This window comes from Equus przewalskii, chromosome 1, assembly GCF_037783145.1.
Source record: "Equus przewalskii isolate Varuska chromosome 1, EquPr2, whole genome shotgun sequence".
Classification (NCBI taxonomy): domain Eukaryota; kingdom Metazoa; phylum Chordata; class Mammalia; order Perissodactyla; family Equidae; genus Equus; species Equus przewalskii.
This window is the reverse complement of record NC_091831.1, coordinates 975,353-991,668: the sequence shown is the minus strand read 5'-3', so window position 1 is coordinate 991,668 and position 16,316 is coordinate 975,353. Positions and strand designations below refer to the sequence as shown.

The window sequence follows — 16,316 nt, the reverse complement described above, 5'->3', positions numbered from 1 at the left end:
AAAGAAAGAAAGAAAAGAGGAGAAATTACAACGGATAACATAGAAATACAAAGGATGATAAAAGAATACTATGAAAAGCTATATGCCAACAAATTGGACAATCTGGAAGAAATGGATAAATTCTTAGAATCATACAACCTCCCAAAACTGAATCAAGAAGAAACAGAGAATCTGAATACACCAATCACAGGTAAACAGATTGAAGCAGTAATCAGAAACTCCCAAAAAACAAAAGTCCATGACCAGACGGCTTCTCTGGTGAATTGTATCAAACATCCCAAGATGATTTAATACCTATCCTTCTCAAACTCTCCCAAAAAATTGAAGAGGATGGGATGCTTCCTAACTCATTTTACAAGGCCAACATTTCCCTGATACCAAAACCAGACAAGGACAACACAGAAAATGAAGATTACAGGCCAATATTGCTGATGAACATAGATGCAAAAATCCTCCACAAAATATTAGCAAATTGGATACAACAATACATCAAAAGGATCATACACCGTGATCAAGTGGGATTTATAGCAGGGATGCAGGGATGGTTTGACATCCACAAATCAATCAATGTAATACACTACACTAACAAAATGAAGAATAAAAACCACATGATCATCTCAATAGATGCAGAGAAAGCATTCGACAAGATATAGCACTTATTTATGATGAAAATTCTGAATAAAGTGGGTATAGAAAGAAAGTACCTCAACATAATAAAGGCCATATATGACAAACCCACAGCCAACTTCATACTCAACAGTGAAAACCTGAAAGCTATTCCTCTAAGAACAGGAACAAGACAAGGGTGCTCTCTTTCGCCACTCTTATTCAACATAGTACTGGAGGTTTTGGCCAGAGCAATCAGGCAAGAGAAAGGAATAAAAGGAATCCAAATTGGAGAGGAAGAAGTAAAATTGTCACTATTTGTAGATGATATGATTCTATATATAAAAAATTCTAAAGAATCCACCAAAAAACTATTAGAAATAATTGACCAATACAGTAAAGTTTCAGGGTACAAAATCAACATACAAAATCAGTTGCATTTCTATACACTAACAACAAACTAGCAGAAAGAGAAATCAAGAATACAATTCCATTTACAGTTGCAACAAAAAGAATAAAATACCTAGGAACAAATTTAACCAAAGAGGTGAAAGACCTATGCAATGAAAACTATAGGACATTATTGAAAGAAATTGATGATGACATAAAGAAATGGAAAGACACTCCATGCACATGGACTGGAAGAATAAACTTAGCTAAAATGTCCATACCACCTAAAGCAAACTACAAATTCAATGCAATCCCAACGGAATCCCAATGACATTTTTCAAGGAAATAGAACAAAGAATCCTAAAATTTATATGGAAAACAACAACAAATCCTAAAATTTATATGGAAAAAGAAAATGAATGTCAAATGCCCAAAAGCCAAAGCAATCCTGAGAAAAAAGAACAAAGCTGGAGATAGTATCACACTCCCAAATCAGCATGGTACTGGTACCAAAACAGACACACAGATCCACAGAACTTAACTGAAGGCCCAGAAATCAACCTGCACATCTATGGACAGCTATTTTTCAACAAAGGAGCCAAGAACATACAATGGAGAAAGGAAAATCTCTTCAATAAATGGTGTTGGGAAAACTGCACAGCCACATGCAAAAAAATGAAACTAGACTACTGTCCTACACCATACACAAAAATTAACTCAAAATGGATTAAAGACTTGAATGTAAGACCTAAAACCATAAAACTCCTAGAAGAAAACATAGCAGTATGCTCTTCGACATCGGTCTTAGCAGCATCTTTTCAAATACCATGTCTCACCAAGCAAGGGAAACAAAAGAAAAACTAAACAAATGGGACTGCATCAAAATAAAAAGCTTCTGCATGGCAAAGGAAACCATGAACAAAATGAAAAGACAACCTACCAACTGGGAGAAGATATTTGCAAATTATATATCAGATAAGGGGTTAATTTCCAAAATACATCAAGAACTCATACAACTCAACAACAAAAAAACAAGCAACCTGGGGCTGGTCCCGTGGCTAAATGGTTAAGTTAGCACCTCCACTTTGGTAGCCCAGGGTTTCGCTGGTTTGAATCCTGGGCACAGACATGGCAGCACTCGTCAGGCCATGCTGAGGTGGCGTCCCACGTGGCACAACTAGAAGGACCCACAACTAAAAATATACAACTATGTACCAGGGGGCTTTGGGGAGAAAGAGGAAAAACAAAATCTTTTTTTTAAAAAAAGCAATCCAATCAAAAAGTGGGCAGAGGATATGAACAGACATTTTTCGAAAGAAGATATCCAGATGGCCAACAGGCATATGAAAAGATGTTCAACATCACTAATTATTAGGGAAATGCAAATCAAAACTACAATGAGATATCACCTTACACCTGTCAGAATGGTTATAATTACCAAGAAAAAAATAACAAGTGTTGGAGAGGATGTGGAGAAAAGCAAACCCTCATACACTGCTGGTGGGAATGCAAACTGGTACAGCCACTATGGAAAAGAGTATGGAGATTCCTCAAAAACTTAAAAAATAGAAATACCATATGATCCAGCTATTCCATTTCTGGGTATTTATCCAAATAACATGAAAACACTAATTCAAAAAGATATATGCACCTCTGTGTTCATCACTGCATTATTCACAATAGCCAAGACTTGGAAGCAACCCAAGTGCCCATCAAGGGACGAATGGATAAAGAAGATGTGGTATATATACACAATGGAATACTACACAGCCATAAAAAAAGACACAAGCATGCCATTTGTGACAATATGGATGGACCTTGAGGGCATTATGATAAAAAAAAATAAGTCAGAGAAAGTCAAATACCATATGATTTCACTCATATGTGGAAGATAAACAAACACACAGATACAGAGAACAGATTGGTGGTTCCAGAGGGTAAGGGGGTGGGGGAGGGTGAAGGGAGTAAAGGGACACAAGCGTACGGCAACGGATGGCAACTAGACTTTTAGTGGTGAACACAGTGCAATCTATACAGATGTCAAAATATAACGATGTACCCGTGAAATTTACATAATGTTATAAACCAATGTGACCTCAATAAAATACATTTAAAAATAACAAATAAAACATTGATAACATTTATATTTTGTTAAGTAACCACAAAGAAGTCTTCTTTGTCAGAATGTTAATCCTAAAAGTAGAATATCAATGAACACCATATCCCATAATGTTTTTCACTGAAGAGTCAGGCTATAATTATGTTTGTGTTTCCTGGATTTTCCAATTGGTAATTTCTCCATTGTACTATTTTCCTTTATCACAAAACCTTTTAAACTCTTCATAACATTGTCCTCTTTTTTCCCTGCCCCCACCCCCCAGGGCCTTCCTTAATCTTGCTCCAATTTAGACAGATGGCTGTCTCAGCAAGCAGCACAACTTGACAACTTTTCTGGATTGAATCTATTATTTCCAGTATCTGACATCTTTCTCTTTTTTTGTTTACTCCGTTGTTTTTCTGGAGCATGTCCTCAAGTAACGTTCTAAAAGCACCTGTGTGGGAAATACATTCTCTAGGTCCCTGTCTGTCTAAAAATGGCTTTCTGTTACCCATATACTTGACGGAAAGTTTGGGTGAGTTAGAATTGTAGGTTGAAAATTATTTCCACTTAGAGTGCTCCATTTTATTTTAGCTTCCAGTGGTGGTTTTTGAGAAGACTGATGCGTTTCTATTTCCTGCTCCTTTGTAAACATCTTTCTTCTGAAAGCTCTGAGACATTCTCCTTATCTGTGGTGGTCTGATGTATCCCCACAATGTGTCTATAGGTGGGCGTCTCTTCATCCTTCTGGCTGGGCATCTGGGGGAGGTCGATCATGAGACGGCATCCTTTGCTCTGGGAAGCTCTCCTGTATGACTCCTTTCTCATGTTCCTTTCTGAAGATCGCTTTCTTTATTCTTTCTGGAATCCCAACAGTTGGATTAAGACCTCCTGTATCGTTCCCACATTATCTTCTGGCTTTTCTGTCACATTTTCTGTCTTTTTTCATCTTTTTCCTGAGAGATTTCCTCACACTTTACCTTCTAACACTTCACTGACTTTATTTTCAACTCTAGAAATCATCTTTAATTTTCAAGAGGCCTTTAGTCCCCAATTATTCCTTTCTCACAACACTAAGTTTTAACTTTTAAATGCCATATCTTCTCGAATATCTTTGAGGGTTTTTTAACGCCCTCTTCTGATCGTTGCATAATCTGTTTCTTCCAGAGTAGTTTTCCCTATTTCTTTAACTTGGTCTTTTCTTTAAAGCTGAAAGTCCTTCTCAGAAGCCCGCAGAGCCTCGGTTCGTATTTGTGAGTGTGGCTGAGATGCTGGTGGGGCTCAGGTGCATGGTCTGGCTTCTTTGCTGACAGGCATAGCTGTACAGTGATTGGTGGAGAGCTGACATGGCGGGGGACACCAATGCCAGAACACAAGGCTTCCAGAAAGACCCTGAGTCCCCACCGCTGCTGGGAGTCCTGCCAGGCGGCCAGGTGCTCTCTGCAGCATGGCTCCGCACGCCCAGTCTCAGCACGTCAGCACCTGAGTGGGCCGAGGCCGGCAGAGGACCGTCTCCTGGCAGTCACTGGGTTGTGTGGCTAAGGACCCACCCTGGGCCCACATCTTCTGTGTCATCAGGCTGGGGTGGGACATTAGAAAGACTAGGAGCTTTTCCTTTTGGAAGCAAAGTAATTCTCATTATGGATTGTTGTGAAAAATAACCTCTAAGGGCCAGCCCAGTGACCAAGTGGTTAAGTTTGCACACTCCGTTTCAGCGGCCTGGGGTTCAAGGGTTCAGATCCTGGTGTGGACCTAGCACTGCTTGTCAAGCCATGCTGTGGCGGCATCCCATATAAAATAGAGGAAGATTGGCACAGATGTTAGCTCAGCAACAATTTTCCTCAAGTAAAAAAAAAAAGAAGAGAAAAAAGGAAAATTGGCAACAGATATTATCTCAAGGTCAATCTTCCTCACAAAAAAACCACAAAAACAAAAACAAAAAAATAACTTCTAGCCTCTGACCAAGAGAGGTCAAACATAAACGCCACCAGAAGGGTCTACACTGCTTTGGAGAAAGGGTCACTCATGACGAAAAGCCCATGCTGCAGTGAGAAACCACGGGCTGGAGGCTCGGTCACGGCTTTGCTTCAGCTACCTCTGGTTTCGCATGGAAACGTCCTGGCATTCCCACAGCTCTGTGAGGGAAGTCCCTGCCCTCGCCATCGGGCTCTCCTCGGGGAACACGCGGCACTTCGTTCAAGGGCGCAGTCGACCGCGTGCTCACAGACTCGCTAGCTCCTACGAGTCTCAGCAGGCCTCGCCCTCTGCCTGCTGGCCCTTCCTCCCCTCTTGCAGGGAAAGCACGTCTAGCCCCACACCATCCCGACAGATGTCCACAGCTTGAACATTTTCCCAGAAACCTATGCATCTGCTTCTACTGAGCCCTGGGCCTCCGGAGGTGCTGCCGTGAGCTCCAGGCTCCCCGAGCCCGGCGACGTCCCCGCCTTGACAGAGTCGTCCAGCCCACGGTCGTGGGAGTCCATCCAGACTCCTTCCCTGCAGGGCCACCTTCTCATCCGTGCTGCCACCTCCTGTGTTGGCCTGAGACTGTAGTCCCTGAGCAGGACTTTATGGCCACACACACTACAGTAACCCAGCCCTCCTCAGGGTGGCACTCCTGTGGCGGCCAGGCTGCGGTAGTGCACGTCTCTACCAGGGCCCTCCCTCCACGCCCTGTCTCCTCAGACAGGATGCCCGGGTGCAAGGACCTGGTGTAGGGGCTCAGTGGGGCAAGGCAGGAGACCAGCATGAAGAAGCGGCCTCGTGCCAGTTGGGGGTTCAGACCACACAGAGGCACTGGGAGCTCACTCGGGAGGCAGCCGCGAGGCTGGGACGTGGCCCGAGGCTGGGGATGCTGGCTGGGAGGCGCCCCTGGATGTGGCCTTGGACAAGCAGACCTGCTGTGGGGCCACAGCGATGTCTCCACAGCCTTGGGTCAGTGATTTCTCTTTCAAGAAACAGACTCAGAAAATAAGCCGAAAAGAAGAGCAGAACCTCAAGGAAAATAGTCTTGACCACAGAAGTGTTTATAACAGAAACAAATTTAAAACAGCCTCACATTCAAAACAGGGGGAAGAGAAAGTCCCACAAGTGCTGACCAGCTGAATGGAGCCTGTGCGCCGTCTGGAAGCGTGGAGACAAGAGGCAGCACCTGTGGCTGTGCCGGGAGACCGGAGCACTGCCTCCCTTCCACTGCAGCCGCCCTTTAAACACGTCTGAATTCGTCCAGTGTGCCTATGCTGCCTATTCTCAACTCTTCACACAAGCCGCGCATCTGTCGGGAACGGCACATGGGTGATCTGCGAGCCCCTTTCCACCTCTGAGCCTGTCGCACTCATGGCTAGTGGGGCTTGTGTGGCCTCAGAATCCTTCTGAACACAGCTCTCCAGGGGGACAGCTGGCAGGGTCAGCCCGGCCGAGAGGGAGCTGGCAGGTGGGGGTGCACGGGCACAGGGCAGGGCTGATGGGAAGCTTGCCGAGATGAGCAGCGGCCTGGGGAAGGTCTGGTGCTAGCTCTCTGTAACCTGGATGTGAGTCGTTCCTTAGTCCCGCACACTCGCGTGACAATGAACGCGCTCACATACCTGTCCCGACCCTCAGGGAGTGGTCCACAGCATCCGGACACCAGAAGGCAGGCATGAGGGAAGTACTTACGGATTGGACATCCTCAGGCACTTAATGCCCATCTGGATGGCCTTCTGCGAACACGCCATGGTGATCTCGTGGTCATGGGCCGCGAAGGCGAAGTGGGTCAGGCGCGTCAGGGTCTGCAGCTCCACCAGGGGATCCGACCAGCTGCACTCGCAAGCCATCTTCACCACCTTCCCAGGGGTGAGAGAAGGGGCATCTGTCAGTGGATTGAACCTCTGCTGGCACACCCTCGCGGTGGTGGCGGTGCAGTCAGCTGGCGGGCTATTTAATTGGGTAAGACCCTAAACATGGTGCAGTGTTCACCGAGCCGTACACTGTTGTCACGTCACTCCAAACAGACCCATGACTTGTAAAGGACCCCACACACAGCACAACCCACGAAGCCTGAGGTCTTGCTCTCACCACCTGTAAACTGAGGCATGGGGTAGGCAGGTCTGGTGACAAACGCCTCCAGTGTCTACACTGCCTGCGGCTGCACAGGCTCCCCTGCCCTGCACTGAGCCTTGGAGAGAGCACGGAGGGAGCTCCCATGGGAGACCAAACCCAGCTGCCCTGGGGGACAGCGCCAGCTCCGCTGGAAGGCAGATGAGTGCTGTGGTGGGAACAAGCCCACTCTGGCAGGCAGGGTCCCCACTCTGGACATCTTGGGCAAGGCCCTCTGACCCCAGCTCCTTATCTGAACAGTGGGATTTGAACAAGTGGCTTCGGCTTGGGAGGCTTTGTGCACAGCCCCTGGTATGCCTACCAGGACACCTGGTGACACCTACCTGGGCCAAGGGGGAGAATGGCAACACCTGGGGGGAAGTGACACTTGGGGGGTAGGTGACACCTGGGGGAGATGGTGACATCTGTAGGGGAGGGGACACCTGAGGGGGACAGTGACACCTGAGTGGAAAGGTCACACCTGGGGGCATGGTGACACCTGGGGGAGATGGTGGCACCTGGAGGGAGGTGACATCTGAAGAGAAGGTGAAATATGGGGGAAGGTGACACCTGGGGAGGAAATGACACCTTGGGGAGATGGTAACATTTGATGGGAGGTGACACTTGGAAGGTAATACCGGGAGGGGCACCCACCTGGGCCAAGGGGGGCACGGTGAAGTCCATGAGGCCCAGCCCGTTGCAGGAATACATCTCCAGAGCAACAAGGACTCTGGTCACTGAGTTGATGTCCTCATTAGTACTCTGAGGGGAAGGAAGTATAGAGTCTGTCAGCCCAAGGGTGGCACGGAGGAACTGGAATACTCAGACTTTAACCCTGTGAAATACCAGCTTTGTGGCCATAATCAGAGCTATCTGTGTCAATGTTCATCTCCAGTGGCCTTTCACATGATAAAGAGGCTGTAGGCGGTGCCGTCGCTGAGGCAGTCTGACGGCCAGGCTGACTGGCCCCAAGTGGAGGACAGGCAGCAGGGCACAGTGGGGTGGACCTCTGCCTGCAGGGTCCCCTCCCTTTGCTACCGCTCTAATCCGACCCCCACTCCCAGCCCGGTTCAGATGCCCCTCCCTGACTGCCCACAGCCTTGCCAGCCTCACTTTCCGCCTGGACCAGCACGTCCCAGCTCCAGCTGGTCCCCCATGGGAGTCTCCCGTGGGTCTGTCTGTAGCCACGCAGCCCATGTCTGTGAAAGCAGATGCCGCGGGCTGGCCCTGCCCCTCTCCTCTCTGGGTGCCACTTGCTCCCCCAGCCCCCTACTCCCACATCCTTGTGTTCACAGCACCAAGGAGGTGCCCCTCTGGCCCAAGTGCACCTCCAGATAAGGCCACAGTGAGCAGCCGTGAGGGTGGACAGCACCCCCAGAGGCCCAGCGCTCTTGGCGGACGTTTAGAACAGCGGCCAGTCAGCTGGAGGAAAGAGTAGACACCACGGCCTGCAGCAGTGACCTCAGCAGGGACAGCCCTTCCTGGAGGGGACACATTCCTTTCACAGGAGAAGGGAGCTCTCCCCACCGTGTCCTGCGTCCAGGTTGGCGAGACCCAGGGGTGCCTGCCCTGCTCTCCCTTCAGGGGGAGACTTCAGCAAGGACGTCAGCCCCACAGGTCCAAGCGCATGGGGATGAGCCTCCCCAAGCCCCTGGGGTGCTCCCAGACGTTGGACACCACCACGGGCGCCCCGCACCTGCTCGTCTGTGCCCAGCCGCGGCCCGATCTGCTGCTGCAGCAGCTGCTTGCCCTTCACCCAGGTGGCGATGAGCTGCTGCCGGGCGTTGACAGGCACCGCCTCCTCGGGCACCGACCCGTTGGTCAGATTCAGTGCAAACTCGCAGACCTAAAATGGATGTGCCCTTGTTCACAAAACCTGAATTCTAAACAGAGAAACCTGAGCCAAGACCCAAATCACTAAAAATAAGGTGACCGGGCTTGTGGTCCAGACTGCAACGGTGGTTTAGATTTGCACCAGTCCTGGAGCCTGTCTGAGCAGGGTGGCCTGCGATTTGAGAAGCTCCTGGGGCACTGGTGTGGGGGCTTGTGTCCTCTCATGTCCCCACCCCCACGCAGCACACCCCGGGGCAGCTACAGTGCCAGCAGCAGCAAGACCCCCCTGAGTCATCACCACGACCCTGCAGCACTGCTGAACCTAGGGCACAGGTCAGTGAGTGGGGGGCACAGTAAAGCCCTCCGCTGGGCACAGACCAGCCCCCCTCACTGTGGCTGGTGTTGGTTCTGGGGTGCTGCATGGTGAGGACCCAAAGCCCCAAAAGCTGGGATCCCAGCTCCCTGCATTGCCTCCTGTGTGACGAGGGCAAGTACTTCACTCTGTGTCTTGGTTTCCTATCCTTAGGGATAAAACCCAGTATATGGGCTTTGTTCTGTGCCATGCTGGGCGCACTAAAGCCCTCAGCAGGCGTGGGTCCCTAGGAGTGACCATGGTCATGTGCTAACTGCAGGCCACTCAAGCTCTCTCCCCATTTTGTCTGTTTTTCCCCTAAAGTGTAACATGAACACCTGCCCCTTGCAAAAGTTTAGCTGGCATCAAAATGTACAAGCAAAAAATGCCCTTCCCATCCTCTCCGCCTCCATCCGTTCCTTCTGGATCAGCCTGCGCGTGGGCTGGTCTACTTCCTCTAGAACACCCTGTGGCAAGGCGCTGGGCTGCCTGACTCCTAGGTTACCCAGCAGAGATCCCCCTCCCCGCGCCCCCCAGGGGTCCCCACATGGGATGGCACCATTTGTCCCCAAGTTCTGTCATCTTTTGTGTGCGATGAGTGCGTTGGCCAGACCCCTTCCTATTGGATGTCCTGATTACAGGTCACTCCTGGTCCATTCTGTGCTTTCTTGGATCTTCTAGCTGCACAGTCGGACCCTCCACCAATGACCGCCTCAGGCTTGCCCTCTGTGGCCCACATGGGGCCATCTCCAACCCCGGCTCCCCACTCCGCCCTCTTTCCCCCGTGCAGGCCTGCCCTGTGGCCCCGCCTACCGAGCAGCTAGTAGCCTCCCCCGCTTTTCAGCCCTGGGTCCAGCTCCCCGCAGGTCCCTTGCGCTGACCCCTCTCCTTCTGAGAGTGAAGCCCTAACCCTGAGGGGCCCTGCAGCGCCAGGACCTTCTGCACCCCGCCTCTGATGTCACACAGGTGCCTGCCAGGCCTCTCCGCTGACCTTACGGCCCCAGAGGACCAACCACACAGCGTGCTCTCCTCCAGGCTTTCTGTCCCTCCCTCAGGGCACCTGGCCACACCCACAGCAGTGGCAGTGGTGGCCTTTCTCCATCTTCCTCACCAGAAGCGCTCCTCCTGGCTGGCACTCACGTCTGCTCACAGGTTCTGGCAGATTCCCTAAACTCACTCAGGAACTCGCTTTCTTCCACCTTTACTAAGATTCTTCTGAATTAAAAATGACTGATGGATTCCCAAACGCTTTTCCACACCCGTCACTGAGACCATTACCGTCTCCTCCTTTATTATGAATTACTACAGTAAAACCCACGTTTCCTGGGAAACGGCCTTCATGGGGTGACGACCCACTAGGTCACCAAACAACCTGTCCATGCACCTTTTATCCAGTGTCGCTGCGTTTCTGTTCATGGCTGGCGTCGTCTGTATTTCCTCACTTTGCATCCCTATGTTTGTCGGCTTGAATACCAGCAGAGGTGCAACCTGCGCCTTGCGGGGCATCCCTCCTAACACTGTCACCCACCTCAATTTGTCTTGGTTCCTCGTTTTTTGATAAATGTGTGTTTTCTCCTGGCTCCTTGCCCTGCACCCTGTTTCCGGGCAGCTGAAAATCCTGCCACTTGCACTTCCCAAACTGCCCTCCCGTCCACCACCTCCACCAACTTTGGCAAGGCTCTTCCCTGCCTGCCCAGCCCCTCGCTAGCTGCCCGTCATTCCTGGCCTCACACACAGCAAGGGTGCTGTACCTCCACTGCGGTTCTCACTTCAGAGCTGGCTCCCGAGTCCAGTGGTGCATGAAACACGTTTGGTCGCACAAGTTTCCTAGATTTTTCTGGAGTCTGGGTTGGAATCCAGTTGATAATCAAGCCTCGAGCCAAAGCATTGCACAGCATCACCAACGTCACAGAGTCCCTGGAAAACAATGCATCAGCGGGTGGAGCACAGTCAACTGCAGCAGCATGAAGCCACACGTGCAGATTTCAGCAGAGGCAGGGCGAGTGCTCAGAAGTCCAGGTCAGAGTGTGTTTACTGGGTTCCCATCTGCTGGAATTAAACAGGAGGCTGGCTGCCCACTGTCCCAGGGCCAGTTCAAGGAGCTAATCTAGGGCCTTCCAGGGACGAAGGAAGCTGGCTGTGACAAGGCTCTGTCCCCTGCCACAGGTGGTCCTCACACTAAGAGAGTGACACCTGTGTCCTGTGGGCCAGACTCCTCAGGGAGTCCTGTGGGGACTGGACGAGGCGTCCCGCAGGCCCGTGGTAGTGGTCCAAGCATTTCCATCAGCTACCAGAGCCAATGGGCTTAGACCAGAACCTTCATGTTTCTCAGCAGAAACATTATTGTATTAAAACATTTAAAATAGTCAAAATTGGCCTCCGTACGCCAAGAATCAGGGATTCAAAGTCTGATCTTTGTCCACAACCGCATCATGCAGGGCGACTGCGTGACAAGAAGAGGGTCAGCTTCTGAGGGCTGGTCTCTGGAGCCTGTCACGGTGCTGAGTTCCTCCCCCCTTCCATGGGGACCTGCGCAGGGCCTCACACCCGTTGGAGAGGTGAGGACCACCAAGCAACTCCTTCCTTCACGGCCCATTTTCTTTACCATCCACAACTTTAAAAAGTCATCACGTATGGCTGCATTCTGACTCATTCTAGCATTTCTACTTCAGTATCTGATGAAAAAATTTAAAATCTTATTGTTCAGGCGAAAAGCCAAACCACGAAAAACACACAAGGAGAGTTTTAAAATTTCATCCTAGTTAGGTGAAACTCTGACCCGACTCAGTGTTTTCGAGTGTCTGATTTTAGCTGGTGACAACAGTCCCTCAGGAGTCCCACCGCCTGGCTGAGGAAGCACACAGACGCAGATCTCCACCCTGCCCCACACAGAGTGGGCTCTGCAGGGCAGCCGCTCTTTCCTTCCATTTTCCCGAGTGACTCATGTCTTAGCAAACCTTTCTTGCAACTGTTCTGTTTGGAACAGAGGGAGACAGGCTGGGAAGTGGTGCTGTGGCGATGCCGCAGGGCCGTATGAGGGGACGAGGGCTCCACCGCGGGTCAGGGCCTCGCCAGTGCCAGGCATGGGCCTGAGCTTCTCATCCATCCCCACACGCCCCCCTGCAGCTCAGAGAGGCTGAATAACTGGCTCAGGGGTGCACAACCAGTAAACAGAGACCCTGGGATGACTTAAGTAGCCTTCCCTGTGGCCCCTGCAGGCTTCTCCATGGCTCTGTCACCATCAGGCACCAGGCAACAGTGACCCCAACTCTCATGGGAAGGACAACACTAAAGACAGGAGCAGGCGCCAGTGGTACCACCCCCCAGAGTGAACACATGTCTGACTCCACAGCTCTTGGGCCTGAATCTGAGGGTGATCAGTACACGCAGTGGCTGCCAGCCACACCCACCCGCCATGGCCCATGGCCTTGACGATGCTCAGGAGGTGATACAGGGCATCCACAAGCTCTTTCTGTCGCCCGGCCATGATGAGATGGTGGTTGTGATTCAGGACATAGACCACCGCATTCTGCACGATCCAGGCCTCCCGTATCTCTTGTCCAATCTCGGCAGACCGCAGCCAGTTGCTCATGGCGTACTGCGACAGACTCTCTATCCAGTTCCTGCAGAACACACACCGTCCAGCTCTCCTTTAAACAAGACTTTGCCCAAATGTGCATTAAAGACATAAGTGTGGGCTCTGCGATCAGCCCCACCCCTGTCTGTGGAGCCCGGGGGTTAGAAAGGGGCAGCCCACTGCATTCCCTCCTAAAGGATCCTGGACCTGCCCAGCTCTTTCCATGTCCCAGCTGGATGCCCCTTGCTAACCTCTGTGAGCGCCCACACATGCAAGTAAGACCCTCTCATTCTCTCCCTCACCTGCAAACCTCCCCGGACCTTCCCCGTCTGTGGGCCAACGCCTGGCCTGAGGCCTGCCTGGCTGCCAGTCCAGCCCTGCAGCCGCCCCTCACACCTGCCCCTGTGCCCAGTCTCCCTGGCCTCCACCCATCACACACAGGCCACATCCTCAGGGCAAGCCCTTGTCACTTAGCACTGTGTGCATGTGACATCTGTCAGCCCTGGAGCAGGGTTCGACAAACCTTTCCCGTAAAGGGCCAAAAAGCATTCCAGGCTTTGTAAGCCACATGCAGTCTCTGTTGCATATTTTTCTCTATTTTATTTTATAAATTTTTCAAATATCAAAACCACTCTTAGCTTGCTGGCTGTGCAAAACCAGGCTGTGGGTCAGATGTGGCCTGGGCCCTGGTTCGTTCACGGACTTTCCTCCAACTGTAAGCAGGGCCACCAGGTGTGGACAGCTCTGCTCCACCCTTGGCCTGGGCCCTAGACAGACGTGCATCCCCTTGCCTGTGGCAGCGGGCTCTGAGGACAGGGCCCGGGGCTGTGCTCTGCACAACACTCTGAAGGTGACTAAGGGAGAAACGACCTTAAAACCAAGACAAACGTCATCCACGCAGAACTGGTGTCCCATTCTCCATCCCCCTGCCTCGCGAGGGCTTGGCGGTTTCCCCTGCCACATGCAGATGCAGAGGGAGATGGGCCAGGGCTCCACCTCCACTCCTGCAAGGGAGCAGGCGGGTATAAGCAGCCTGTTTCCCGGGTAAAGCCAACAGTAAAACAGGCCTTTCTCCTCCCCTTCTAGTGGGGGAGCAGTTAAACAGCGATCAGCTACTGTACCGTAAACATAAAAATACTCACTCGCTGTCATGTCCACTTCCAAAAATACTCAATTTTAGATTTTAAAATACTAAAAGACATCATTGTTAATACAGCACCTCAATTTTATGACTGTTTTTGTACTTAGCATCTCATATGGGCAAGTTTTCTGGAATGTTCTATACGAATTACTCTTTCTCATCCGCACAAAGGGAGTGTTTGTACCCCAGACATCCTGTGCAGTGCTCCATAATGACAGCTGGTCACAGCCTCTCCTCCAAGCAGACAGGAAGAGCCACTCCTTGTCTATTTTCCACTGTCACATGGTCTCCCTAACACCACACCTTTACTGGTAAGGAGAAAGACTGACCAGAACGAACACAAGTCTGAACTACAAAACACAGGAAAAACCAGTCTCGTCATTCTTCTCACGTGACACCACACCACGCTCCTGGTCTGGACACAGCCACCGTGCCCTGCGCCCTGTCTCCCAGGCCATGAAACCTGCCCTTTCAGTGGACGGGCAGAGCTGCAGGGCAGAGGACATCCGGCCCCATCACTCCACGTGGCGGCTGCCTACCGGTACATGATCCACTCTGCGTTGTCCTCTGTGGACTCGAGTGTGTAGCCGGCCGCGTGCTGGCTCAAGTCCTCAGGGGGGCTGGGACAGTCATTTAGCTCTACGCCTTCTGAGCGCAGCAAGTGGACAGTGGCCTGCGAAGGAAGCAAGCTGTGTGCAAGGTCACAGGAGCGAGGACCCAGCGCCAGGCATGAACATGCAGCCAGGCACAGGTGGGCAGATGCTGTGACGAACCCCACAGCCTTCACGGCCTTGAGTATCCTCCCCTTGGGTGACACTCGCTCCCTCCCCACGCAACCATCATTTCACCTGTAAATACTGCGTCTCAGAAACGAAGGAATCCTTCCAAGAACACACTCTGAGCCATCACCACACCTTGGACACATTGGCAAGTGCCCAGACAGAATCCCTACCCACCGACGGCCTCACAAGTGGGTACAGAAACACCAAGGCTGCTGAGAGTACTAGGCACAGGCTGATAGGACAGAGGAGAGACAGGTGGACGGCCTTGCCACCTGTTTCCCTGGGTTGACACTGTCGGCTCCCTGAACACAGGGCCCTGCTCCTGTTATCACCATGTCCCCAGCTTGTGGCATGGGCCTGTAATTGGGAAGTCTCATCAGACCCTTGCTGAATAAACCAGTGAGTACTCTGGCCAGGTCACCCCACCCACCCCCAAAAGAAACAACCTAAAGTGGCTCCAAGAATTCTGAAGTTACAAAACATCACCAAACGTCCGCCCATGTCGAAGCACAGGTGTCGTGGCTGAGAGCTCAGAGCCAGGTCTCAGTGCTGGTTCAGATCCAGCTCTGCCAGCTGGTGGCCCTGGGTCCCCATGTGCTCCCTGTGGGGACAGGGCTCACTGCAGAGACAGCCGTGAGTGCAGGTAAAGGCTGGCGGGGCTGCTCCCCGAAGCACTCAGCCTGCCTTGGATGGCATTAGATCAAAAGCACACGCTTCCCTCCATCGCACCTCGTTCAAAGTGCTCTTGACATCTACTCTGATGCAAACACCCCCTCCCCAAATGCAGTAACTCACCGTAGTACCCGTGTGACTTTGAATTCACAATTCAGAAACTATTTCTAAGGAAACATTTGCATCAACACACCGCATTCTGATTTATGATTTTCTCTAGAAGATCTTGCTCATCTAGTCTTATTTAGGGAGCAGTGTGGAGCAGGGGGATAGCGTCTTCGGAGGGTCAGCACACTGCACCAGTGCAGACACGAGCGACCGCAGAGGAGGAGAGGACACTCGAGCGGGCCCTCACACCCGCGGGCCGACGCTGCGCGGCACCCCCGCAAGGCTGCCTAGGGGACGCACCTCAGCGCAGATGAAGCCCACCTCCGCGAACTTGCGCAGCAGGCTGGGGGACGCCTGCCTCTGCAGGACAGCCTCTGACGGGCCCCAGGTATCCTGCACCGAGCTGTCTCCACCTTTCTTCTTCTTTCCTGAGGGAACAGCAGAGCATCAGATGTGGTCAGACACGGCACATCTTCTCTAGTTAACAAACAAAAATGCGAGGCTTCCTGGCCTCTTCTCAGCTCTGGGGGGCAGGCAGGGGTCTCTGAGTGGTGGGCATTTTTCCCAGGACAGGGCTGGAGGAGACCTCCCCAAGTGTGCAGGGATCCCTGTGGGGTGGCTAAGGTGTCCCCATGGCCAGCTCAGCCACAACCAATCTGCAGCTGACACTCCCAATCCTGCGG

The 16,316-nt window shown here is 51.6% G+C and overlaps 1 protein-coding gene across 10 annotated transcripts in view; it reads right to left on the bottom strand.

Annotated features, from left to right (window-relative positions):
* CFAP46 (cilia and flagella associated protein 46) overlaps positions 1–16,316 on the bottom strand; it is a 135,908-nt gene that overhangs the window by 82,854 nt on the left and 36,738 nt on the right. For all 10 annotated transcript variants that reach the window (XR_011543343.1, XR_011543348.1, XM_070631431.1 and 7 more), the window contains exons 16-22: positions 15,934–16,061; positions 14,611–14,744; positions 12,764–12,976; positions 11,105–11,270; positions 8,865–9,014; positions 7,823–7,930; positions 6,749–6,915 (exon numbers count right to left, since the gene is read on the bottom strand). Coding sequence is in view for 8 of the 10 variants with exons in the window: in XM_070631431.1 (XP_070487532.1) it covers positions 6,749–6,915; positions 7,823–7,930; positions 8,865–9,014; positions 11,105–11,270; positions 12,764–12,976; positions 14,611–14,744; positions 15,934–16,061 (1,066 nt within the window). In the remaining 2 variants the exon portion in view is untranslated. The remainder of the gene's footprint in view (positions 1–6,748; positions 6,916–7,822; positions 7,931–8,864; positions 9,015–11,104; positions 11,271–12,763; positions 12,977–14,610; positions 14,745–15,933; positions 16,062–16,316) is intronic.